The 27,223-nt window shown below is 40.6% G+C and overlaps 1 protein-coding gene across 1 annotated transcript in view; it reads left to right on the top strand.

The window, feature by feature from the left end:
• The window catches only part of myo10l3 (myosin X, like 3), a 289,395-nt gene that overhangs the window by 93,784 nt on the left and 168,388 nt on the right, over positions 1-27,223 (top strand). The window contains exon 3 of the mRNA XM_061880088.1: positions 21,830-21,988. Within this exon, the coding sequence (XP_061736072.1) occupies positions 21,830-21,988 (159 nt within the window). The remainder of the gene's footprint in view (positions 1-21,829; positions 21,989-27,223) is intronic.

Here is a 27,223-nt window from a genome sequence, read left to right as displayed (position 1 = left end):
TGTTGATGTTGACTGCCAGCTAATCGATGCTAACATGCTATTTAGCGGCGGTGCTAAAGCAGACATGGCACAGAGATGTATGGATAACCTGCAGATGCATTTGCAACGATAAAGTAAACAAAATCACAAAGGTGAGTTTTGTTGATGTTGACTGCCAGCTAATCGATGCTAACATGCTATGCTAATCGATGCTAACATGCTATTTACCGGCGGTGCTAAAGCAGACATGGCACAGAGATGTATGGATAACCTGTAGATGCATTTGCAACTATATTACGTTTCCTTCCACCCACTTTTAATGCGAAAAAAACGCTTACCAATCGACGGATTTAAGTTGCTCCCGTGTCAAAAGACGCGAAAGTCCTGATCGTTTGGTCCGCACATTTTACCGGCGATGCTAACGCAGCTATACGGCCATGCTATGGCTATGAATAGCGTCAATAGCTATTCGCTCAATAGCTTCAGTTTCTTCTTCAATATTTTCATACTCAAAACCATCTGTTTCAATACATGCGTAATCTGTTGAATCGCTTAAGTCGCTGAAATCCGAGTTTGAATCCGAGCTAATGTCGCTATATCTTGCTGTGGTATTCCCATTGTTTGTTTACATTGGCAGCACTGTGTGACGTCACAGGGAAATGGCCAGTGTCTTCGCAGAGAGCCGAAAATAAGGCACTTTAAAGCTTTATTTAGGGATATTCCGAGACCGGTAAAATTTTTAAAAAAACTTCCAAAAATACAAAAAGCCACTGGGAACTGATTTTTATTGTTTTTAACCCTTTTGAAATTGTGATAATGTTCCCCTTTAACAATAAACACATTTTATACATATATACATACATACTTGCACACAGGTACCTACACTCCCACATACATACACAAATACAGTACATACCTACACACTCAAAATTTGTACATCAACATGGACATTCACTGTACAAACATACATATACTGTACATATACATTCACTATACAAACATATATATATATATATACACATACTGTACAAATACAGTATGTGTGTATATATATACACATACTGTACAAATACAGTATGTGTGTATATATATACACATACTGTACAAATACATCACTATACAAACATACATGTAGATATACACATACTGTACAAATACAGTATGTGTGTATATATATACACATACTGTACAAATACATCACTATACAAACATACATGTAGATATACACATACTGTACAAATACAGTATGTGTATATCTATACACATACGGTACAAATACATCACTATACAAACATACATGTAGATATACATTCACTGTACAAACATACATATACACATACATGTACATGTCCAAGTACATACGCATACATATATTCATGCATATAATCACGTTTCATCAAACATATATTAACGTTTTTACCCTAAGGCAGGGGTCGCCTGCATGCGGCTCTTTGATCACTCTGATGTGGCTCAGCTGCATACTTTCCGACCTACCCGATTTTTCCTTGAGGTTTCCGGATATCAGTGTCTCTCTCAGTAACCACCCGGAGCAAACATTCTCCGATTTTTCACAGTAACCACCCGGGGCAAACATTCTTTGATTTTTCACCCGGACAACAATATTGAGGGCGAGCCGTGACGACAATGCCTTTGATGTCCTCTAAAATATGTCGTCGCGCCCGCTTTTGCACTTTACTGTCTGCGTGCCGGCAGATCATTTGTGGCATGCGGCCCCTTTTAACGAACGTAAGTGATTGAAAGGCATACTTGTTCAACAGCCATACAGGTTACACTGAGGGTTGTGATATAAACAACTTTAACACTCTCACTAATATGCGCCACACTGTGAACCCACACCAAACAAGAATGACAAACACATATCGGGAGAACAACTGCACTGTAACACAACATAAACACAACAGAACAATACAATACTCTCCCACGGCGTGGCGCAGTGGGAGAGTGGCCGTGCGCAACCCGAGGGTCCCTGGTTCAATCCCCACCTACTACCAACCTCGTCACGTCCGTTGTGTCCCGAGCAAGACACTTCACCCTTGCTCCTGATTTGTGCTGGTTAGCGCTTTGCATGGCAGCTCCCTCCATCCGTGTGTGAATGTGTGTGTGAATGGGTGAATGTGGAAGTAGTGTCAAAGCGCTTTGAGTACCTTGAAGGTAGAAAAGCGCTATACAAGTACAACCCATTTATCATTTAACAAATACCCACAATCCCATGCATCCCTAACTCTTCCGGGCTCCATTATACACCCCTGCTACCACCAAACCCCACCCCCCCAATCAATCAATCAATCAATCAATGTTTATTTAAATAGCCCTAAATCACAAATGTCTCAAAGGACTGCACAAACCATTACGACTACGACATCCTCGGAAGAACCCACAAAAGGGCAAGGAAAACTCACACCCAGTGGGCAGGGAGAATTCACATCCAGTGGGACGCCAGTGACAATGCTGACTATGAGAAACCTTGGAGAGGACCTCAAATGTGGGCAACCCCCCCCCCCCTCTAGGGGACCGAAAGCAATGGATGTCGAGCGGGTCTAACATGATACTGTGAAAGTTCAATCCATAGTGGCTCCAACACAGCCGCGAGAGTTCAGTTCAAGCGGATCCAATACAAGAGCGAGAGTCCCGTCCACAGGAAACCATCCCAAGCGGAGGCGGATCAGCAGCGTAGAGATGTCCCCAACCGATACACAGGCGAGCGGTCCATCCTGGGTCCCGACGAGCGATCCATCCTGGGTCTTGACTCTGGACAGCCAGTACTTCATCCATGGTCATCGGACCGGACCCCCTCCACAAGGGAGGGGGGGACATAGGAGAAAAAAGAAAAGAAGCGGCAGATCAACTGGTCTAAAAAGGGAGTCTATTTAAAGGCTAGAGTATACAAATGAGTTTTAAGGTGAGACTTAAATGCTTCTACTGAGGTAGCATCTCGAACTGTTACCGGGAGGGCATTCCAGAGTACTGGAGCCCGAACGGAAAACGCTCTATAGCCCGCAGACTTTTTTTGGGCTCTAGGAATCACTAATAAGCCGGAGTCCTTTGAAGGCAGATTTCTTGCCGGGACATATGGTACAATACAATCGGCAAGATAGGATGGAGCTAAACCGTGTAGTATTTTATATGTAAGTAGTAAAACCTTAAAGTCACATCTTAAGTGCACAGGAAGCCAGTGCAGGTGAGCCAGTACAGGCGTAATGTGATCAAACTTTCTTGTTCTTGTCAAAAGTCTAGCAGCCGCATTTTGTACCAACTGTAATCTTTTAATGCTAGACATGGGGAGACCCGAAAATAATACGTTACAGTAATCGAGACGAGACGTAACAAACGCATGGATAATGATCTCCGCGTCTTTAGTGGACAGAAAGGAGTGAATTTTAGCGATATTACGGAGATGAAAGAAGGCCGTTTTAGTAACGCTTTTAATGTGTGCCTCAAAGGAGAGAGTTGGGTCGAAGATAATACCCAGATTTTTTACCGAGTCACCTTGTTTTATTATTTGGTTGTCAAATGTTAAAGTTGTATTATCAAATAGAGGTCGGTGTCTAGCAGGACCGATAATCAGCATTTCCGTTTTTTTTGGGCGTTAAGTTGCAAAATGTTCTCCCTTAAGAGCTGGACGAAGTGGCTGGGGAGAGGGAAGTCTGGTCTTCCCTTCTTAGGCTGCTGGCCCCGCCACCCGACCTCGGTTAAGCGGAAGAAGATGGATGGCATTTGTATTTTTACATCCAGGTGCCTTGCTTGATTGGTAAATGTATCCTGGCAGCGGTTTTTTTTCACCCACTCCCCCTCAGGGGCCGTGATATACCATTACCAGTCACTCCAGTGGTGCTGCTCCACGCCTAAAGTGCTCATCTTGCAACCTCTGGAGGCGATGCGTGTCTGAGCTTTATCAGGCTGACATGGCTGCTGTCACATTTACCATCACATCAGCGTTTGTCATTGCCTTAAATGGGGGGTGAGGGTACACAATAAGCTAATAGCTAAGAGGTCTTGTGTGCGTGTGTGCGTGTGTGTGTGTGTGTGTGTGTGTGTGTGTGTGTGTGTGTGTGTGTGTGTGGGCAGATGGCACCAGCTGGATTAACAGTGTGTGTGTTATTTTGGGAGGGGGACACACAAAGGGAAGCGGGAAGTGGTCCTCCTTCTCTGACGTCAACCAACTGCCCATTTAGAAGATTTATACCAAGCGTGAAGTGAATTATATTTATATAGCGCTTTTTCTCTAGTGCAGGGGTAGGGAACCTATGGCTCTAGAGCCAGATGTGGCTCTTTTGATGACTACATATCAATCAATCAATCAATGTTTACTTATATAGCCCTAAATCACTAGTGTCTCAAATGGCTCTCAGATAATTATATTTATATAGCGCTTTTCTCTAGTGACTCAAAGCGCTTTACAAAGTGACACCCAATATCTAAGTTACATTTAAACCAGTGTGGGTGTCACTGAGGGCAGGTGTGTAAAGTGTCTTGCCCAAGGACACAACGGCAGTGACTAGGATGGCGGAAGCGGGAATCGAACCTAGAACCCTCAGCTTGCTAGCACGGCCACTCTACCAACCGAGCTATGCCGAGTAACCGTGTAATACTACTTCCATATCAGTAGGTGGCAGTCGGTAGCTAATTGCTTTGTAGATGTGGGAAACAGCGGGAGGCAGTGTGCAGGTAAAAAGGTGTCTAATGCTTAAACCAGGGGTAGGGAACCTGTGGCTCTTTTGATGATTACATATGGCTCTCAGATAATTATATTTATATAGCGCTTTTCTCTAGTGACTCAAAGCGCTTTACAAAGTGACACCCAATATCTAAGTTACATTTAAACCAGTGTGGGTGGCACTGGGGGCAGGTGTGTAAAGGGTCTTGCCCAAGGACTAGGATGGCGGAAGCGGGAATCGAACCGGGAACCCTCAGCTTGCTAGCACGGCCACTCTACCAACCCAGCTATGCCGAGTAACCGTGTAATACTACTTCCATATCAGTAGGTGGCAGTCGGTAGCTAATTGCTTTGTAGATGTGGGAAACAGCGGGAGGCAGGGTGCAGGTAAAAAGGTGTCTAATGCTTAAACCAGGGGTAGGGAAGCTATGGCTCTCAGATAAATCTTAACTGACATCGCTTAACACGATAAGTGATGAATAATTCCGCTGGTAATCACAGTTTCAGAAATAACGTTCAAATTATAAAACATTCTCATGCATTTTAATCCAACCATCCGTTTTCTACCGCACCTGTTCAAGATGTCGCATTAATGGTAAGAAGTATTATATTTATTATTGGTTAACTTTTATAATAACAATGTTGTTAAAAATAATAAGAGACTTATTATACTCTACAAATGTTGGTCATACTTAAAAATGCACGAATTTAGTTGTATTCAGTGTTGAAAAATGTTATGTGGCTCTTACGGAAATACTTTGTGAAATATTTGGCTTTCATGGCTCTCTCAGCCAAAAAGGTTCCCGACCCCTGCTCTAGTGACTCAAAGTGCTTTTACATAGTGAAACCCAATATCCAAGTTACAATTAAAGGCCTACTGAAAGCCACTACTACCAGTCTGATAGTTTATATATCAATGATGAAATATTAACATTGCAACACATGCCAATACGGCCTTTTTAGTTTACTATATTCAGAGGTGGGTAGAGTAGCCAGAAATTGTACTCAAGTAAGAGTACTGTTACTTTAGGGATTTATTACTCAAGTAAAAGTAAGGAGTAGTCACCCAAATATTTACTTGAGTAAAAGTAAAAAGTATGTTGTAAAAAAACTACTCAAGTACTGAGTAACTGATGAGTTTGTTTAATGATTACGGCAACAAATAATGCACAAAAACATAAAAATAGCAATGAGCAAATTCAGAGCCAGGAATATCGCTTAAGCAACTAAAACAATATTATATATTAAATAATAAAACATGAAAATAAAAAAAAATTAAGGCATATTGAGCCACAATAACTTAACAGCACCATAGGTTCAGTAGGCATTGATTGATTCATCAATTGATTGATTGATTGAAACTTTTATTAGTAGATTGCACAGTACAGTACATATTCCGTACAATTGACCACTAAATGGTAACACCCCAATAAGTTTTTCAACGTTAATCAATTACTTAATAAATGACCAAGTCGAGGTGATCTACCTCATATATACATATACATACACACATATCATATATATACATACATTTATATATACAGTATATAATTTATATTTATTGATTTTGCCGTTTTTGTTCACATGTTAAAGGTGTTTTAATGAATATACATGCATGTTTAACTCATAGATTCCTATCTTTCATGAAGACAAGAATATAAGTTGGTGTATTACCTGATTCTGATGACTTGCATTTTAGTGCTGATAACGTCCACGTTTTCGAATGGAGGAGAAAAAAAGGTCCTCTTTTCTGTCTAATACCACTTGAAAGTCGTTGTTTTTTGGCATCTTATTTGTCCAGCTTCCATATTCGTTTTTATACACTTTACAAGAAATACATTGGCGGCAAACTCCGTAGTTTGCTAGCTTGTTTGCGCTGGCTTTCGGAGACTCTTATTTTGTTAGCGCAGGCGCGATGGAGCGGTGCTTTTATTGTGAAGACAGGAACTGTGCGATCAGTCTTTAGGCTTTTGACGGGAAGTACGGTTGAAATAAAAAGTGTCTTTTTTCCTTTACACCTTTGATTGATTGATTGATTGAATTTTTTATTAGTAGATTGCACAGTACAGTACATATTCCGTACAATTGACCACTAAATGGTAACACCCCAATAAGTTTTTCAACTTGTTTAAGTCGGGTCATGTGACCGCCTGGCTCTGTTTGATTGGTCCAACTTCACCAGTGACTGCATTTGATTGGTGAAACGCAGGCATGTGCAGATCCTACTTTGAAGCTCCGTCATAAACCAAAACAAACATTAACAGATCGATTAAAAAAAAAGTAGCGAGTAGCGAGCTGAATGTAGATAAATGGAGCGGAGTAAAAGTAGCGTTTCTTCTCTATAAATATACTCAAGTAAAAGTAAAAGTATGTTGCATAAAAACTACTCGTAAAAGTACAATTTATCCCAAAAGTTACTCAAGTAAATGTAACGGAGTAAATGTAGCGCGTTACTAGCCACCTCTGACTATATTGCAATTTTAAATTTCGCGCGAAGTATCCTGTTGAAAACGTCAGTGTGATGACGCGTAGCGGACATTTTTTCCCAGCCCGATCCCAGCTATAAGTCGTCTGCTTTAATCGCATAATCACACAGTATTCTGGACATCTGTGTTGCTGAATCTTTTGCAATTTCTTCAATTAATAATGGAGACGTCAAAGAAGAAAGATGTAGGTGGGAGGCGGTGTATTGCGGCTGCCTTTAGCAACACAAACACAGCCGGTGTTTCCTTGTTTACATTCCCGAAGGTGAACAGAGCAGTCAAGCAAACATGGTTCCGGACCACATGTCAACCGGCATGTTTCGGTGAGAAAATTGTGGTAATAAGGACGGCGTGGCACAGTGGAAGAGTGGCCGTGCGCAACCCACAGGTCCCTGGTTCAATCCCCACCTTGTACCAACCTCGTCACGTTCGTTGTGTCCTGAGCAAGACACTTGCTCGGTTGGTAGAGTGGCCGTGCCAGCAACTTGAGGGTTGCAGGTTTGATTCCCGCTTGTGCCATCCTAGTCAGAGCCGTTGTGTCCTTGGGCAAGACACTTTACCCACCTGCTCCCAGTGCCACCCACACTGGTTTGAACGCAACTTAGATATTGGGTTTCACTATGTAAAGCGCTTTGAGTCACTAGAGAAAAAGCGCTACATAAATATAATCCACAATCCACTTCACTCCACCCTTGCACCTGATGGGTGCTGGTTCCATCAGTGTGTGAATGTGTGTGTGAATGGGTAAATGTGGAAGTAGTGTCAAAGCGCTTTGAGTACCTCAAAGGTAGAAAAGCGCAGTACAAGTACAACCCATTTATTTATAAGTCTGCTCTTACCGTAGACATGAGCGGAGCTTGTGTCGTTCCTCGTGCACCTGTCAAAGAGGCAGCTGCGTGGCTTCCCTCATAGACACTGGCGGTCACCACATCCGTGGCCACACTCCGACTTTCAGGTACGACAGTATAATCTCACTACAACACTAGTAACACAATAAGCAGATAAGGGATTTTCCAGATTTATCCTAGTAAATGTGTCTAATAACATCTGAATCGCTCCCACTGCCCTGTCTTTTTTTTTCTTTCTTTTTTCTAGTGCTTCACTCTAACTTTCCTCATCCACGCATATTTCATCCTTGCTCAAATTAATGGGGAAATGGTGGCTTTCTCGGTCCGAATCGCTCTCGCTGCTGGTGGCCATTATTGTAAACAATGTGGGGATGTGAAGAGCTCCACAACCCGTGACGTCACGCGCACATCGTCTGCTACTTCCGGTACAGGCAAGGCTTTTTTATTAGCGACCAAAAGTTGTGAACTTTATCGTCGATGTTCTCTAATAAATCCTTTCAGCAAAAATATGGCGATATCGCGAAATGATGAAGTATGACACATAGAATGGACCTGCTATCCCCGTTTAAATAAGAAAATCTCATTTCAGTAGGCCTTTAAAGCAGCGTGGGTGGGCACTGGGAGCAGTGACGAGGATGGCAAAAGCGGGAATCGAACCTGAAAGATACCGATCATCCATCCAGTGAGATCGGCCGACACCGATAATGATACTCATCACATGAATTAACTGTAAAATCCATTTATTTAGGGGGGTGCTATTGACAGTTTAACAATAACAACACAATATTTAAACCAATTCCGTATTTTATTTAATTACATATAGAGATGTCCGATAATGGCTTTATTGCCGATATTCCGATAATTGTCCAACTCTTAATTACCGATTCCGATATCCACCGATACCGATATATACAGTCGTGGAATTAACACAAAATTATGCCAGGATGGCGGAAGCGGGAATCGAACCTGGAACCCTCAATTTGCTGGCACTGCCACTCTACCAACCGAGCAACACCGCCCCAAAATACCGCTATGCTTTTAATTCAGTTCAGGGTTTTATGCTTCCTATATCGATATCGGCCGATACCAGTAATGATACTGATCACATGAATTAACTGTAAAATCCATTTATTTAGGGGGGTGCTATTGACAGTTTAACAATAATAACAATATTTAAACTAATTTAGTATTTTCTTTAATTACATATAGAGATGTCCGATAATGGCTTTATTGCTGATATTCTGATAATTGTCCAACTCTTAATTACCGATTCCGATATCAACCGATACCGATATATACAGTCGTGGAATTAACACAAAATTATGCCAGGATGGCGGAAGCGGGAATCGAACCTGGAACCCTCAATTTGCTGGCACTGCCACTCTACCAACCGAGCAACACCGCCCCAAAATACCGCTATGCTTTTAATTCAGTTCAGGGTTTTATGCTTCCTATATCGATATCGGCCGATACCAGTAATGATACTGATCACATGAATTAACTGTAAAATCCATTTATTTAGGGGGAGTGCTATTGACAGTTTAACAATAATAACAATACAATATTTAAACTAATTTCGTATTTTCTTTAATTACATATAGAGATGTCTGATAATGGCTTTATTGCTGATATTCCGATAATTGTCCAACTCTTGATTACCGATTCCAATACCAACCGATATTGATATATACAGTCGTGGAATTAACATTAAATTATGCCAGGATGGCGGAAGCGGGAATCGAACCTGGAACCCTCAAGTTGCTGGCACTGCCACTCTACCAACCGAGCAACACCGCCCCAAAAAAACGCTATGCCTTTAATTCAGTTCAGGGTTTTATGCTGCCTATATCGATACCGATCATCCATCCAGTGACTTCGGCCGATACCAGTAATGATACTGATCACATGAAATAACTGTAAAATCCATTTATTTAGGGGGGTGCTATTGACAGTGTAACAATAACAACACAATATTTAAACTAATTTCGTATTTTCTTTAATTACGTATAGAGATGTCCGATAATGGCTTTATTGCTGATATTCCGATAATTGTCCAACTCTTGATTACCGATTCCAATATCAACCGATATTGATATATACAGTCGTGGAATTAACATTAAATTATGCCAGGATGGCGGAAGCGGGAATCGAACCTGGAACCCTCAAGTTACTGGCACTATTACTCTACCAACCGAGCAACACCGCCCCCCAAAAAACGCTATGCCTTTAATTCAGTTCAGGGTTTTATGCTGCCTATATCGATACCGATCATCCATCAGTGAGATCGGCCGATACCAGTAATGATACTGATCACATGAAATAACTGTAAAATCCATTTATTTAGGGGGGTGCTATTGACAGTTTAACAATAACAACACATTATTTAAACTAATTCCGTATTTTCTTTAAGGAGTCTTGTTCACGAGTGGGGGAAGAGTGGATCGTGAGATCGACAGGCGGATCGGCGCGGCGTCTTCAGTAATGCGAACGTTGTATCGATCCGTTGTGGTGAAGAAGGAGCTGAGCCGGAAGGCAAAGCTCTCAATTTACCGGTCGATCTACGTTCCCATCCTCACCTATGGTCATGAGCTTTGGGTCATGACCGAAAGGATAAGATCACGGGTACAAGCGGCCCAAATGAGTTTCCAGGTCTCTCCCTTAGAGATAGGGTGAGAAGCTCTGCCATCCGGGAGGAACTCAAAGTAAAGCCGCTGCTCCTCCACATGGAGAGGAGCCAGATGAGGTGGTTCGGGCATCTGGTCAGGATGCCACCTGAACGCCTCCCTAGGGAGGTGTTTAGGGCACGTCCAACCGGTAGGAGGCCACGGGGAAGACCCAGGACACGTTGGGAAGACTATGTCTCCCGGCTGGCCTGGGAACGCTTCGGGATCCCCCGGGAAGAGCTGGACGAAGTGGCTGGGGAGAGGGAAGTCTGGGTTTCCCTGCTTAGGCTTCTGCCCCCGCGGAAGATGATGGATGGATGGATGGATGGATGGATGGTGTATAATGTGTTTGACAAAATGGCCGATTGACTACCTAGGTGACGTCACGTTTTGACGTCATCGCTCCGAGAGTGATAAATACAAAGGCGTTTATTTCGCCGAAATTCACCCATTTAGAGTTTGGGAATCGGTTAAAAAAATATATGGTCTTTTTTCTGCAACATCAAGGTGTATATTGACGCTTACATAGGTCTGCTGATAATGTTCTCCTTTAAAAACTCCCATCCCTAATCCTCGTGCAAAATACGTGCCAAAATGCAATAGGTACTTGCTGGTGATGCCTTTCTCTTATTATAAAAGAGCGTTGCTGTTATTTCAATGTGAAAACTCTCCTTTTGTTTCCTCCTTGGTGAAACCACACTCTGCTGCTGCTTTTGTGCAGCCAGCAGCCAATGAATATTCATGAGGAGGAGGCGGGGTCCCAATTTGAGAATGTCAAAGAGTGCAAGCCCCCGGCCGGGGACATGGGACAACTCATGACTCAGCAGTATTAGAGCTTTGCCTTCAAAACGCTGGTGATTGAGCGGAAATATGATGAGGATATTAGAGCGAGACAGAAGCTTTTGATCTCATAACAACTCATAAGCGTCCCAGTGCAGTACGGGTGGACACATTGCACTTTTTGTGTGAGCAAGATATGTGCATGAGTGTCTCTCTCACATAATGGCTCCATTCGGCGATAAGAATGAGGGGCCATCAGGTGACCGTTTTCAAAGAGGGTCTCATGCAGGACCCCAATAAGTTTACGACACATACAAACCCCGTTTCCATATGAGTTGGGAAATTGTGTTAGATGTAAATATAAACAGAATACAATGATTTGCAAATCCTTTTCAAGCCATATTCAGTTGAATATGCTACAAAGACAACATATTTGATGTTCAAACTCATAAACATTTTTTTTGTGTGCATATAATCATTAACTTTAGAATTTGATGCCAGCAACACGTGACAAAGAAGTTGGGAAAGGTGGCAATAAACACTGATAAAGTTGAGGAATGCTCATCAAACACTTATTTGGAACATCCCACAGGTGTGCAGGCTAATTGGGAACAGGTGGGTGCCATGATTGGGTATAAAAACAGCTTCCTAAAAAAATGCTCAGTCTTTGACAAGAAAGGATGGGGCGAGGTACACCCCTTTGTCCACAACTGCGTGAGCAAATAGTCAAACAGTTTAAGAACAACGTTTCTCAAAGTGAAATTGCAAGAAATTTAGGGATTTCAACATCTACGCTCCATAATATCATCAAAAGGTTCAGAGAATCTGGAGAAATCACTCCACGTAAGCGGCATGGCCGGAAACCAACATTGAGTGACCGTGACCTTCCATCCCTCAGACGGCACTGTATCAAAAACCGACATTAATCTCTAAAGGATATCACCACATGGGCTCAGGAACACTTCAGAAAACCACTTTCATAGGTGAGGATGGGAACGTAGATCGACCGGTAAATTGAGAGCTTTGCCTTCCGGCTCAGCTCCTTCTTCAACACAACGGATCAATACAGTGTCTGCAGTAAAGGTGGGAAAAAGGTGATATTGAGAAAGGGCGGAAGAGTAAAAAAAACATCAGTCACATGCGGCTGAGTCCAAGGGAAAATACGTAATTTGCAATGCATACATAAAGACGTTACATTTAATCACGACAACTCGCACAGGGGAAGAGGGGAGTTGGAGCCCTAGAAGGCCCCGAGGGGAAAAACAAGCGGTGGTGAAGGTGTGGGGTGGGATGGGGGGGGGGGGGGGAGGTGTGTGCCCAATTGTCCTGGGTGTGATGGTGTAATGTTTTTGTCGACGGAGGCCGATCTGAAAAAGTTCGACTCCAGGTGTCGTTGAGAAGGGAGGGAGGTCAGAAGCATCCATCATTGGGACGGCGTGGCGCAGTGGGAGAGTGACCGTGCGCAACCCGAGGGTCTCTGGTTCAATCCCCACCTAGTACCAACCTCGTCACGTCCGTTTTGTCCTGAGCAAGACACTTTACCCTTGCTCCTGATGGGTGCTGGTTAGCGCCTTGCATGGCAGCTCCCTCCATCAGTGTGTGAATGGGTAAATGTGGAAGTAGTGTCAAAGCGCTTCGAGTACTTTGAAGGTAGAAAAGCGCTATACAAGTACAACCCATTTATTTATTTAACAGCCTGGTCCTAGCGTCAAGGCCATTCGAGGGAGTCAAATCGTAAGTTAGGATGTTTGTTTTTCGCGAACAGACAAAACAATGGCTTGTCTGTTCTTAGTCTTTCAAATTCAATTCAATCTTCCTTTTTAGCAAAGTTCTCCACGATGTGATTCATCTTGCGATTTAGTTCAGAAATCGCCACAGTCTGTGTTCCCATAGCCGTTTCATTGCGACGAACAGCCTTTGGGCTCCTTGAGTGGCTGCCATGGTCTTACGAATTTGACGATACACCAGAGCAATTACGATTACGGTAGATGTCTTCCACGTCCTCGATGGAAAGGACTGAGAGGCACATGATTCTCCATTTATTCCAGGAGTCTCTCACGTACCCCGCAACAATGGTTCCATCAGGGCAGCCAGGCTCCCCCGGACCTCTTTTCTTCGTCGAAAAGACTTTGTCAATTGCATCGATAGTAGATGGGGTATGGGGTATCGGACTGTCTTATTGTGGCGGTCCGTTCCCTGTATGATCAGTGCCAGAGCTTGGTCCGCATTGCCGGCAGTAAGTCGGACACGTTTCCAGTGAGGGTTGGACTCCGCCAAGGCTGTCCTTTGTCACCGATTCTGTTCATAACTTTTATGGACAGAATTTCTAGGCGCAGTCAAGGCGTTGAGGGGTTCCGGTTTGGTGACCGCAGGATTAGGTCTCTGCTTTTTGCAGATGATGTGGTCCTGATGGCTTCATCTGGCCGGGATCTTCAGCTCTCGCTGGATCGGTTCGCAGCCGAGTGTGAAGCGACCGGAATGAGAATCAGCACCTCCAAGTCCGAGTCCATGGTTCTCGCCCGGAAAAGGGTGGAATGCCATCTCCGGGTTGGGGAGGAGACCCTGCCCCAAGTGGAGGAGTTCAAGTACCTAGGAGTCTTGTTCACGAGTGAGGGAAGAGTGGATCGTGAGATCGACAGGCGGATCGGTGCGGCGTCTTCAGTAATGCGGACGTTGTACCGATCCGTTGTGGTGAAGAAGGAGCTGAGCCGGAAGGCAAAGCTCTCAATTTACCGGTCGATCTACGTTCCCATCCTCACCTATGGTCATGAGCTTTGGGTCATGACCGAAAGGATAAGATCACGGGTACAAGCGGCCCAAATGAGTTTCCAGGTCTCTCCCTTAGAGATAGGGTGAGAAGCTCTGCCATCCGGGAGGAACTCAAAGTAAAGCCGCTGCTCCTCCACATGGAGAGGAGCCAGATGAGGTGGTTCGGGCATCTGGTCAGGATGCCACACGAACGCCTCCCTAGGGAGGTGTTTAGGGCACGTCCAACCGGTAGGAGACCACGGGGAAGACCCAGGACACGTTGGGAAGACTATGTCTCCCGGCTGGCCTGGGAACGCCTCGGGATCCCCCGGGAAGAGCTAGACGAAGTGGCTGGGGGGAAGGGAAGTCTGGGTTTCCCTGCTTAGGCTGTTCCCCCCGCGACCCGACCTCGGATAAGCGGAAGATGATGGATGGATGGATGGAATTGCATCGATAGTCCAGTTTAGATTTGGGGACAGCGAAAAGAAAGAGCCTTCAAAAAAGTTCAGACAGGACAAAAACAAAGAGAGCAAGCTGGGAAAGGAGGCAGCGGAGAAAAATGTGACCTCCCTCACCAGAGGCAAGACAGAAATAATAATAACAGCTAATATAGACACTTACGTCATGTGTTGCCTTCATTATAAGACTTATATGAGGCTTTTCAATTTTTGCGGCTCCAGACGGATTAGTTTTTTTGTATTTTTGTATTTATATAACTTAATAGTGACATGCAAAATCGAGTTTCAAATAACAATAATAATTAAAAAATATCAATGGCATATTAAAAAAAATTTAAATAAAAATGGAATGCCTCTTTTCGGCGGCGGGGTTGAGGTGGACGGGGTTTGGTGTGGGGGGGGGGTGTATATTGTAGCGTCCCGGAAAAGTTAGTGCTGCAAGGAGTTGTGGGTATTTGTTCTGTTGTGTTTATGTTGTGTTACGGTGAGGATGTTCTCCCAAAATGTGTAATTCTTGTTTGGTGTGGGTTCACCGAGTGGCGCATATTTGTAACAGTGTTAAAGTTGTTTATACGGCCACCCTCAGTGTGACCAGTATGGCTGCATTGAATCTTGAACAAGCAAGGCTTACAGTATATAACTTTATAGTGACATGCAAAATCGAGTTTCAAATAATAATAATAATTAAAAAATATCAATGGCATATCAAATAAAATTTAATTAAAAATGGAATGCCTTTTTTCGGCGGCGGGGTTGAAGTGATAGCAGGGGGTGTATATTGTAGCGTCCCGGAAGAGTTAGTGCTGCAAGGGGTTGTGGGTATTTGTTCTGTTGTGTTTATGTTGTGTTACGGTGCGGATGTTCTCCCAAAATGTGTAATTCTTGTTTGGTGTGGGTTCACAGAGTGGCGCATATTTGTAACAGTGTTAAAGTTGTTTATACGGCCACCCTCGGTGTGACCAGTATGGCTGCATTGAATCTTGAACAAGCAAGGCTTACAGTATATAACTTTATAGTGACATGCAAAATCGAGTTTCAAATAATAATAATAATTAAAAAATATCAATGGCATATCAAATAAAATTTAATTAAAAATGGAATGCCTTTTTTCGGCGGCGGGGTTGAAGTGATAGCAGGGGGTGTATATTGTAGCGTCCCGGAAGAGTTAGTGCTGCAAGGGGTTGTGGGTATTTGTTCTGTTGTGTTTATGTTGTGTTACGGTGAGGATGTTCTCCCAAAATGTGTAATTCTTGTTTGGTGTGGGTTCACAGAGTGGCGCATATTTTTAACAGTGTTAAAGTTGTTTATACGGCCACCCTCAGTGTGACCAGTATGGCTGCATTGAATCTTGAACAAGCAAGGCTTACAGTATATAACTTTATAGTGACATGCAAAATCGAGTTTCAAATAATAATAATAATTAAAAAAATATCAATGGCATATCAAATAAAATTTAAATAAAAATGGAATGCCTTTTTTCGGCGGCGGGGTTGAAGTGATAGCAGGGGGTGTATATTTTAGCGTCCCGGAAGAGTTAGTGCTGCAAGGGGTTGTGGGTATTTGTTCTGTTGTGTTTATGTTGTGTTACGGTGCGGATGTTCTCCCAAAATGTGTAATTCTTGTTTGGTGTGGGTTCACAGAGTGGCGCATATTTTCAACAGTGTTAAAGTTGTTTATACGGCCACCCTCAGTGTGACCAGTATGGCTGCATTGAATCTTGAACAAGCAAGGCTTACAGTATATAACTTTAAAGTGACATGCAAAATCGAGTTTCAAATAATAATAATAATTAAAAAATATCAATGGCATATCAAATCAAATTTAAATAAAAATGGAATGCCTTTTTTCGGCGGCGGGGTTGAAGTGATAGCAGGGGGTGTATATTTTAGCGTCCCGGAAGAGTTAGTGCTGCAAGGGGTTGTGGGTATTTGTTCTGTTGTGTTTATGTTGTGTTACGGTGCGGATGTTCTCCCAAAATGTGTCATTCTTGTTTGGTGTGGGTTCACAGAGTGGCGCATATTTTCAACAGTGTTAAAGTTGTTTATACGGCCACCCTCAGTGTGACCAGTATGGCTGCATTGAATCTTGTATAAGCATGGCTTACAGTATATAACTTTATAGTGACATGCAAAATCGAGTTTCAAATAATAATAATAATTAAAAAATATCAATGGCATATCAAATAAAATTTTGATAAAAATGGAATGCCTTTTTTCGGCGGCGGGGTTGAAGTGATAGCAGGGGGTGTATATTTTAGCGTCCCGGAAGGCCAAGGACCCTAATTAAACGGCGGGCCAGAGTTTGACACCCAGGCTTTAGGGTGTCAAGTGTCTGTTGGCAGTTATTGATTATTAATCTCATGTCACATTGTAGCACTCAGCTTGTTATCACTAATGAAGACGGTGTCAAACAGGCAGTGTTGATAATCTAACAGGGCTTCTGTGGCTCTGAAGCCAGTCAATTATTGGCCAGGACGATAAAACCCAAAGCCTGAAGAGTCAGGATGAGACGCGGGACAGTGAAACCTCAAACGCCTGCTCGGTTTTCTAGGATCAAGTTAGATGTTTTTGGCGTGGAAAAAGCTCCCCGAGGCTCCCCAATGTCTGCTTTGTGAAATGTGATCTCGGAATTTTTCGCTTTGGTTCAAAACCAAAAGTCACTCGAATGGATAGACTTCAACTTGTTGAATACATATAGAAACATTCCTATAGAAATAGGCGATTGTATATTTCTTTTTTGTTTATGGAACCTACTCAGATCCTCTCTCAGCTGTTTGTTATTCGGGATTTTATTTGATTCCCGGCCACTCTGCATGTTTAATTTGAGAGTTCATGCTTTATTGCAGTGTCAACATAAAGTGAACTACAGGGAGATTGATTTCTCAATTCGAAGCCCATTTTTCAGAACCTGATAATAGCATCAAATTACACAAAGTAATTCCATGAAATAACTAAGATTTATCTTTCAGTCCCTGTCACTATAAAAAATACAAATATTAACACAGAGCTGCCTGTAAATCTGCTGGATGGATGACATCATTGCTTCTCTCCCTCGAGTTCTTTGTCCTCCCTGAAACCTTCAAATATCACATATGAGCGCATTGTTATTGTGCTTTTGCCTTCAGGATACGCCCATTTTCCAGTAACATCATATTTGACCAGCATGATGTTTGATATCACGCTAACTTACAAACCCTGTTTCCATATGAGTTGGGAAATTGTGTTAGATGTAAATATAAACGGAATACAATGATTTGCAAATCCTTTTCAACCCATATTCAGTTGAATGCACTACAAAGACAAGATATTTGATGTTCAAACTCAAAAACCCCTGACTTAGAATTTCATGGTTGCAACAAGTGCCAAAGTAGTTGGGAAAGGGCATGTTCACCACTGTGTTACATCACCTTTTCTTTTAATAACACTCAATAAACATTTGGGAACTGAGGAAACTAATTGTTGAAGCTTTGAAAGTGGAATTCTTTCCCATTCTTGTTTTATGTAGAGCTTCAGTCGTTCAACAGTCCAGGGTCTCCGCTGTCGTATTTCACGCTTCATAATGCGTCACACATTTTTGATGGCTGCAGGCGGGCCGAAAAATTACCCACGCTCTTTTTTTAAGAAGCCACGCTGTTGTAACACGTGCTGAATGTGGTTTGGCATTGTCTTGCTGAAATAAGCAGGGGCGTCCGTGAAAAAGACGGCTCTTAGATGGCAGCATATGTTGTTCCAAAACCTGTATGTACCTTTCAGCATTAATGGTGCCTTCACAGATGTGTAGGTTACCCGTGCTTTGGGCACTAATGCACCCCTCTGGCTTTTAAACTTTGCGTCGATAACAGTCTGGATGGTTCGCTTCCCCTGTGGTCCGGATGACACGATGTCGAATATTTCCAAAAACAATTAGAAATGTGGACTCGTCAGACCACAGAACACTTTTCCACTTTGCATCAGTCCATCTCCAATGATCTCGGGCCCAGAGAAGCCGTCAGCGTTTCTGGATGTTGTTGATAAATGGCGTTTGCTTTGCGTAGTAGAGCTTTAACTTGCACTTACGGATGTAGCGACAAACTGTATTTAGTGACAGTGGTTTTCTGAAGTGTTCCATGTGGTGATATCCTTTAGAGATTGATGTCGTTTTTGATCAAAGGTCACTCACGGTCATTCAATGTTGGTTTCCGGCCATGCCGCTTACGTGGAGTGATTTCTCCAGATTCTCTGAACTTTTTGATGATATTATGGAGCGTAGATGTTGAAATCCCTACATTTCTTGCAATTGCACTTTGAGAAACGTTGTTCTTAAACTGTTTGACTATTTGCTCACGCAGTTGTGGACAAAGGGGTGTACCTCGCCCCATCCTTTCTTGTGAAAGACTGAGCATTTTTTGGGGAAGCTGTTTTTATACCCAATCATGGCACCCACCTGTTCCCAATTAGCCTGTGGGAATTTCCAAATAAGTGTTTGATGAGCATTCCTCAACTTTATCAGTATTTATTGCCACCTTTCCCAACTTCTTTGTCACATGTTGCTGGCATCAAATTCTAAAGTTAATGATTATTTGCAACAAAAATAATGTTTATCAGTTTGAACATCAAATATGTTGTCTTTGTAGCATATTCAACTGAATATGGGTTGAAAAGGATTTGCAAAGCATTGTATTCTGTTTATATTTACATCTAGCACAATTTCCCAACTCATATTCAGTATAATCCATGGCTTACTACACTTTCGTAATAAAAACAGATTGCCCAACTGTACTACTGCTAGACTTTTGACAAGAACAAGAAAGTTTGATCACATTACGCCTGTACTGTATATACCTTTATATACATATATACATACATATATACCTATACTGTATATACCTTTATATACATATATACATACATATATACCTATACTGGCTCACCTGCACTGGCTTCTTGTGCACTTAAGATGTGACTTTAAGGTTTTACTACCTACGTATAAAATACTACACGGTCTAGCTCCATCCTATCTTGCTGATTGTATTGTACCATATGTCCCGGCAAGAAATCTGTGTTCAAAAGACTCCGGCTTATTAGTGATTCCTAAAGCCCAAAAAAAGTCTGCGGGCTATAGAGCGTTTTCCGTTCGGGCTCCAGTACTCTGGAATGCCCTCCCGGTAACAGTTCGAGATGCTACCTCAGTAGAAGCATTTAAGTCTCACCTTAAAACTCATCTGTATACTCTAGCCTTTAAATAGACCTCCTTTTTAGACCAGTTGATCTGCCGCTTCTTTTCTTTCTCCTATGTCCCCCCCTCCCTTGTGGAGGGGGTCCGGTCCGATGACCATGGATGAAGTACTGGCTGTCCAGAGTCGAGACCCAGGATGGACCGCTCGCCTGTATCGGTTGGGGACATCTCTACGCTGCTGATCCGCCTCCGCTTGAGATGGTTTCCTGTGGACGGGACTCTCGCTGCTGTCTTGGATCCGCTTGAACTGAACTCTCGCGGCTGTGTTGGAGCCACTATGGATTGAACTTTCACAGTATCATGTTAGACCCGCTCGACATCCATTGCTTTCGGTCCCCTAGAGGGGGGGGGGTTGCCCACATCTGAGGTCCTCTCCAAGGTTTCTCATAGTCAGCATTGTCACTGGCGTCCCACTGGATGTGAATTCTCCCTGCCCACTGGGTGTGAGTTTTCCTTGCCCTTTTGTGGGTTCTTCCGAGGATGTTGTAGTCGTAATGATTTGTGCAGTCCTTTGAGACATTTGTGATTTGGGGCTATATAAATAAACATTGATTGATTGATTGATTGATACTGTGGATTCAGAGCCAAGACTAGTGAGTAAGACTGGATGCCCAGCAGCTGGCCTCAGCAGAACATTACAGCAGTTAGGTACCACCAGCTCGTTTGTGATGACTCTGCAGTCTTCTAAAGCCTAAAAAAAAAAGTCCGCCTCCATACTGCGATGCAATTAAAATGCCAGCGGAGCCTGCAGTAATGCATTGGAAGAACCACAATCTTTAACCATTTGTATCGATCGGCCCCGTCAAGTAAGCGACTTTCTTCTTGTCCATTAGACTTCCGACTGCCAGTTGGTTTTTATTCACCCTTTCAGACCAGTGTTGTATTAGAATTTAATGTTTGTTATTGCAGTTGTAGTTCAATCAATCAATCAATGTTTACTTATATAGCCCTAAATCACTAGTGTCTCAAAGGGCTGCACAAACCACCACGACATCCTCGGTAGGCCCACGCAAGGAAAACTCACACCCAGTGGGACGTCGGTGACAATGATGACTATGAGAACCTTGGAGAGGAGGAAAGCAATGGATGTCGAGCGGGTCTAACATGATACTGTGAAAGTTCAATCCACAATGGATCCAACACAGTCGCGAGAGTCCAGTCCAAAGCGGATCCAACACAGCAGCGAGAGTCCCGTTCACAGCGGAGCCAGCAGGAAACCATCCCAAGCGAAGGCGGATCAGCATCGCAGAGATGTCCCCAGCCGATACACAGGCAAGCAGTACATGGCCACCGGATCGGACCGGACCCCCTCCACAAGGGAGAGTGGGACATAGAAGAAAAAGGAAAGAAACGGCAGATCAACTGGTCTAAAACGGGAGTCTATTTAAAGGCTAGAGTATACAAATGAGTTTTAAGGTGAGACTTAAATGCTTCTACTGAGGTGGCATCTCGAACTTTTACAGGGAGGGCATTCCAGAGTAGTGGAGCCCGAAATGAAAACGCTCTATAGCCCGCAGACTTTTTTTGGGCTTTGGGAATCACTAACGTTGTGTACAACTGTGCTAGACGACTACAAAAAGAGGCCTTCCCAAAGTCCTGACTTAAACGTGAGGACAATGCTGAAGTAACAAGTCCATGTCAGAAAAACAAACAAATTTAGCTGAACTGCACCAACTTTTTCAAGAGGAGTGGTTTAAAAAATTCAACCGGAAGCTTGTGGATGGCTACCAAAAGCGTCTTATTGCAGTGAAACTTGCCAAGGGACGTGTGAGCAAATATTAACATTGCTGTATGTATACTTTTGACCCAGTGTGGTTGTCACAGTGGCTGACTTCAGATCTTCAGGTTTGTGTTGACACGTCTCGCAGTTGTGCTTATGTCGTCAAGCCTGGAAGTGCCGCGTCATTTTTATTTTCTCATAAATACGACATCAACTGTCTGTCTTCTTCAAACACACATTCCCTGTCTGGTGTTCTTCCAGGTGGTCCACCTGCAGAAGGCCGAGCTGAGCGGGGACACGGCGTACCCCATGCAGCCCGGCAGCATCCATGGAGAGGAGGACATGTCCCTGCTGGCCGAGCTGCATGAAGCTGCCATCATGCACAACCTCTTTCTGCGCTACCAGAGAGACAACATCTATGTGAGGATCCTTGTTGGAACACGTGTACCGTCTCATTGTGAGCTGCTTGCTACGTGACTGTTCTCTGCACCTGTCGGGATCTTACTCAACATAAAAGTCACATGTTTTGACACTTACAAAAAATCCAGATGTTTTGACACTTACAAAAAATCCCGACTTTTTGACAAAAACATTTCCAACTTTTTGACCCTTTGAAAAAATCCCGACTTTTTGACACTTGGAAAAACTACCAACTTTTTGCCCCAAAAATGTTTGATTTTTTGACTTTTAAAAAAAATCCAGACTTTTTGACACTTAGAAAAAAATAACGAGTTTTTGACACTTAAAAGAAAATATCCAGACTTTTTGACACTTTAAAAAAATGCAGACTTATTGACACTTGGAACAAAATCCCGACTTTTTGACACTTAGAAAAAAAAGCAGACTTTTAGACACTTAGAAAAAATGCTAACCCTTTAACACTTAGAAAAAATTCAAACTTTTTGCCCCCAAAAATTTCCGACTTTTTGACACTTATAAAAAATCCAGACTTTTTGACACTTAGAAAATATCCAGAAATTTTGACACTTACAAAAAAACGACTTTTTGACCCAAAAATGTCAGACTTTTTGATACTTACAAAAAATCCTTATTTTTAGACTAAAAAACTTCCGACTTTTTGACACTTTGAAAAAATGCCAACTTTTTAACACTTAGAAAAAAATCCAAACTTTTTGCCCCCCAAAATTTCCGACTTTTTGACACATAAAAAATCCAGACTTTTTGACACTTAGAAAATATCCAGACATTTTGACACTTACAAAAAAAAATGACATTTCGACCAAAAAATGTCAGACTTTTTGATACTTACAAAAAATCCTTATTTTTAGACTAAAAAACTTCCGACTTTTTGACACTTTGAAAAAATGCCAACTTTTTAACACTTAGAAAAAAATCCAAACTTTTTGCCCCCAAAAATTTCCGACTTTTTGACACTCATAAAATATCCAGACATTTTGACACTTACAAAATACCCGACTTTTAGACAAAAAAATTACAGACTTTTTGATACTTAGAAAAAAATCCTGATTTTTAGACAAAAAAAATTCAGACTTTGTGACACTTTGAAAAAATCCCGATTTTTTGACACTTAGAAAAAATCCAGACTTTTTGACAATTACAAAAAATCCAAACTTTTTGACCAAAAAATGTCCGACTTTTTGACAAAAAAATGTCCGACTTTTTGACATTTAGAAAAAATACCAAATTTTTGCCCAAAAAATTTCCGACTTTTTGAGACTTAGAAAAAATCCAGACTTTTTGACATTTACAAAAAATCCAGACTTTTTAAGACACTTAGAAAAAATTCCAGACTTTTTGACACTTAAAAGAAAATATCCAGGCTTTTTGACACTTAGAAAATATCCAGGCTTTTTGACACTTAGAAAAAATGCCGACTTATTGACACTTAGAAAAAAATCCAGACTTTTTGTCACTTAGAAAAAAATAACGAGTTTTTGACACTTAAAAGAAAATATCCAGACTTTTTGACACTTTAAAAAAATGCAGACTTATTGACACTTGGAACAAAATCCCGACTTTTTGACACTTAGAAAAAAAAGCAGACTTTTAGACACTTAGAAAAAATGCCAACTCTTTAACACTTAGAAAAAATTCAAACTTTTTGCCCCCAAAAATTTCCGACTTTTTGACACTTATAAAAAATCCAGACTTTTTGACACTTAGAAAATATCCAGAAATTTTGACACTTACAAAAAAACGACTTTTTGACCCAAAAATGTCAGACTTTTTGATACTTACAAAAAATCCTTATTTTTAGACTAAAAAACTTCCGACTTTTTGACACTTTGAAAAAATGCCAACTTTTTAACACTTAGAAAAAAATCCAAACTTTTTGCCCCCAAAAATTTCCGACTTTTTGACACTTATAAAAAATCCAGACTTTTTGACACTTAGAAAATATCCAGAAATTTTGACACTTACAAAAAAACGACTTTTTGACCCAAAAATGTCAGACTTTTTGATACTTACAAAAAATCCTTATTTTTAGACTAAAAAACTTCCGACTTTTTGACACTTTGAAAAAATGCCAACTTTTTAACACTTAGAAAAAAATCCAAACTTTTTGCCCCCAAAAATTTCCGACTTTTTGACACATAAAAAATCCAGACTTTTTGACACTTAGAAAATATCCAGACATTTTGACACTTACAAAAAAAAACGACATTTCGACCAAAAAATGTCAGACTTTTTGATACTTACAAAAAATCCTTATTTTTAGACTAAAAAACTTCCGACTTTTTGACACTTTGAAAAAATGCCAACTTTTTAACACTTAGAAAAAAATCCAAACTTTTTGCCCCCAAAAATTTCCGACTTTTTGACACATAAAAAATCCAGACTTTTTGACACTTAGAAAATATCCAGACATTTTGACACTTACAAAAAAAAACGACATTTCGACCAAAAAATGTCAGACTTTTTGATACTTACAAAAAATCCTTATTTTTAGACTAAAAAACTTCCGACTTTTTGACACTTTGAAAAAATGCCAACTTTTTAACACTTAGAAAAAAATCCAAACTTTTTGCCCCCAAAAATTTCCGACTTTTTGACACTTATAAAAAATCCAGACTTTTTGACACTTAGAAAATATCCAGAAATTTTGACACTTACAAAAAAACGACTTTTTGACCCAAAAATGTCAGACTTTTTGATACTTACAAAAAATCCTTATTTTTAGACTAAAAAACTTCCGACTTTTTGACACTTTGAAAAAATGCCAACTTTTTAACACTTAGAAAAAAATCCAAACTTTTTGCCCCCAAAAATTTCCGACTTTTTGACACATAAAAAATCCAGACTTTTTGACACTTAGAAAATATCCAGACATTTTGACACTTACAAAAAAAAACGACATTTCGACCAAAAAATGTCAGACTTTTTGATACTTACAAAAAATCCTTATTTTTAGACTAAAAAACTTCCGACTTTTTGACACTTTGAAAAAATGCCAACTTTTTAACACTTAGAAAAAAATCCAAACTTTTTGCCCCCAAAAATTTCCGACTTTTTGACACATAAAAAATCCAGACTTTTTGACACTTAGAAAATATCCAGACATTTTGACACTTACAAAAAAAAACGACATTTCGACCAAAAAATGTCAGACTTTTTGATACTTACAAAAAATCCTTATTTTTAGACTAAAAAACTTCCGACTTTTTGACACTTTGAAAAAATGCCAACTTTTTAACACTTAGAAAAAAATCCAAACTTTTTGCCCCCAAAAATTTCCGACTTTTTATCCAGACATTTTGACACTTACAAAATACCCGACTTTTAGACAAAAAAATTACAGACTTTTTGATACTTAGAAAAAAATCCTGATTTTTAGACAAAAAAAATTCAGACTTTTTGACACTTTGAAAAAATCCCGATTTTTTGACACTTTGAAAAAATCCCGATTTTTTGACACTTAGAAAAAATCCAGACTTTGTGACAATTACAAAAAATCCAAACTTTTTGACAAAAAAATGTCCGACTTTTTGACAAAAAAAATGTCCGACTTTTTGACATTTAGAAAAAATACCAAATTTTTGCCCCAAAAATTTCTGACTTTTTGAGACTTAGAAAAAATCCAGACTTTTTGACATTTACAAAAAATCCAGACTTTTTAAGACACTTAGAAAAAATTCCAGACTTTTTGACACTTAAAAGAAAATATCCAGGCTTTTTGACACTTAGAAAATATCCAGGCTTTATGACACTTAGAAAAAATGCCGACTTATTGACACTTAGAAAAAAATCCAGACTTTTTGACACTTAGAAAAAAATAACGAGTTTTTGACACTTAAAAGAAAATATCCAGACTTTTTGACACTTTAAAAAAATGCAGACTTATTGACACTTGGAACAAAATCCCGACTTTTTGACACTTAGAAAAAAAAGCAGACTTTTAGACACTTTGAAAAAATGCTAACCCTTTAACACTTAGAAAAAATTCAAACTTTTTGCCCCCAAAAATTTCCGACTTTTTGACACTTAGAAACAATTTCTGACTTTTTGACACTTGAAAAAAATCCTGACTTTTTGACACTTTGAAATAATCCTAATTTATTGACACTTATAAAAAATCCAGACTTTTTGACATTTAGAAAAAAATACCGACTTTTTGACACTTTGAAAAAATGCAGACTTATTGACACTTGGAAAAAAATCCCGACTTTTTGACACTTAGAAAATATCCAGACTTTTTGACACTTTGAAAAAATGCAGATTTATTGACACTTGGAAAAAAATCCCCACTTTTTGACACTTAGAAAATATCCAGACTTTTTGACATTTAGAAAAAAATCCAGACTTTTTGACAAAAAATCCTGACTTTTTGACACTTGGAAAAAATCCTGACTTTTTGACGTTTGAAAAAATTTCTGACTTTTTGACATTTGAAAAAAATCCCTACTTTTTGCCCAAAACATGTCTGACTTTTTGACACTTAGAAAAAAATTCTGACTTTTTGACATTTGAAAAAAATCATTACTTTTTGACACTTTGATAAAATCCTTACTTTTTGACACTAATAAAAAAAATCCTTACTTTTTGACACCAACAAAAAAATCCAGACTTTTTGAAAAAAGAAATATCTGACTTTTTGAGATTTCAATAATGCATTGCAATCTAAATATCATATCACCTCAACCTATGGTGTTTGTTTACTCAACGGTAGGTAGTACCTGATGCTATTATCTGTGAAGAATGTAGTACGGTTAAAGCTCGGTTAGCTCCCACTTATAAAGATGACGGGCGGATGGTTGGCAGAGCTTCAGGATTTATTTTAAGATGTGTAACAAACCTTGTTTTTTAATTATTGTAATTTTTATTAATTGTAATTATTCATTGATTTCCTCCATTGGTTCATAAACAGGATCCAGACGCACATTACCTATGTTAAACTACATTGTAAAATCATTAAAAAGTCATATGATTGTTTCATTGAAGGCAGTTGTGTTGGGTTGCTTTGGCCTAAACAAAAAACAGGGTGTACTGTACCAAACTACACCACCTAGTGGAAATGTGGCTACAGTAAAAAGTATTGTAATCTGTACTGGTAACATAAAACTGTGTTTGGGTTAGGGAAGGCCACCGAGTACGAAACCGGTTTATTGACAGTTTGTTGGACCAAAAACTGTACTCAAGATTGACTGACTTTTTGACATTTAGAAAAAATCCTGA

This window comes from Nerophis ophidion, linkage group LG19 (genome assembly GCF_033978795.1).
Source record: "Nerophis ophidion isolate RoL-2023_Sa linkage group LG19, RoL_Noph_v1.0, whole genome shotgun sequence".
NCBI lineage: Eukaryota > Metazoa > Chordata > Actinopteri > Syngnathiformes > Syngnathidae > Nerophis > Nerophis ophidion.
The sequence above is the reverse complement of the archived record's forward strand: the minus strand, read 5'-3'. Positions and strand labels throughout refer to the sequence as shown.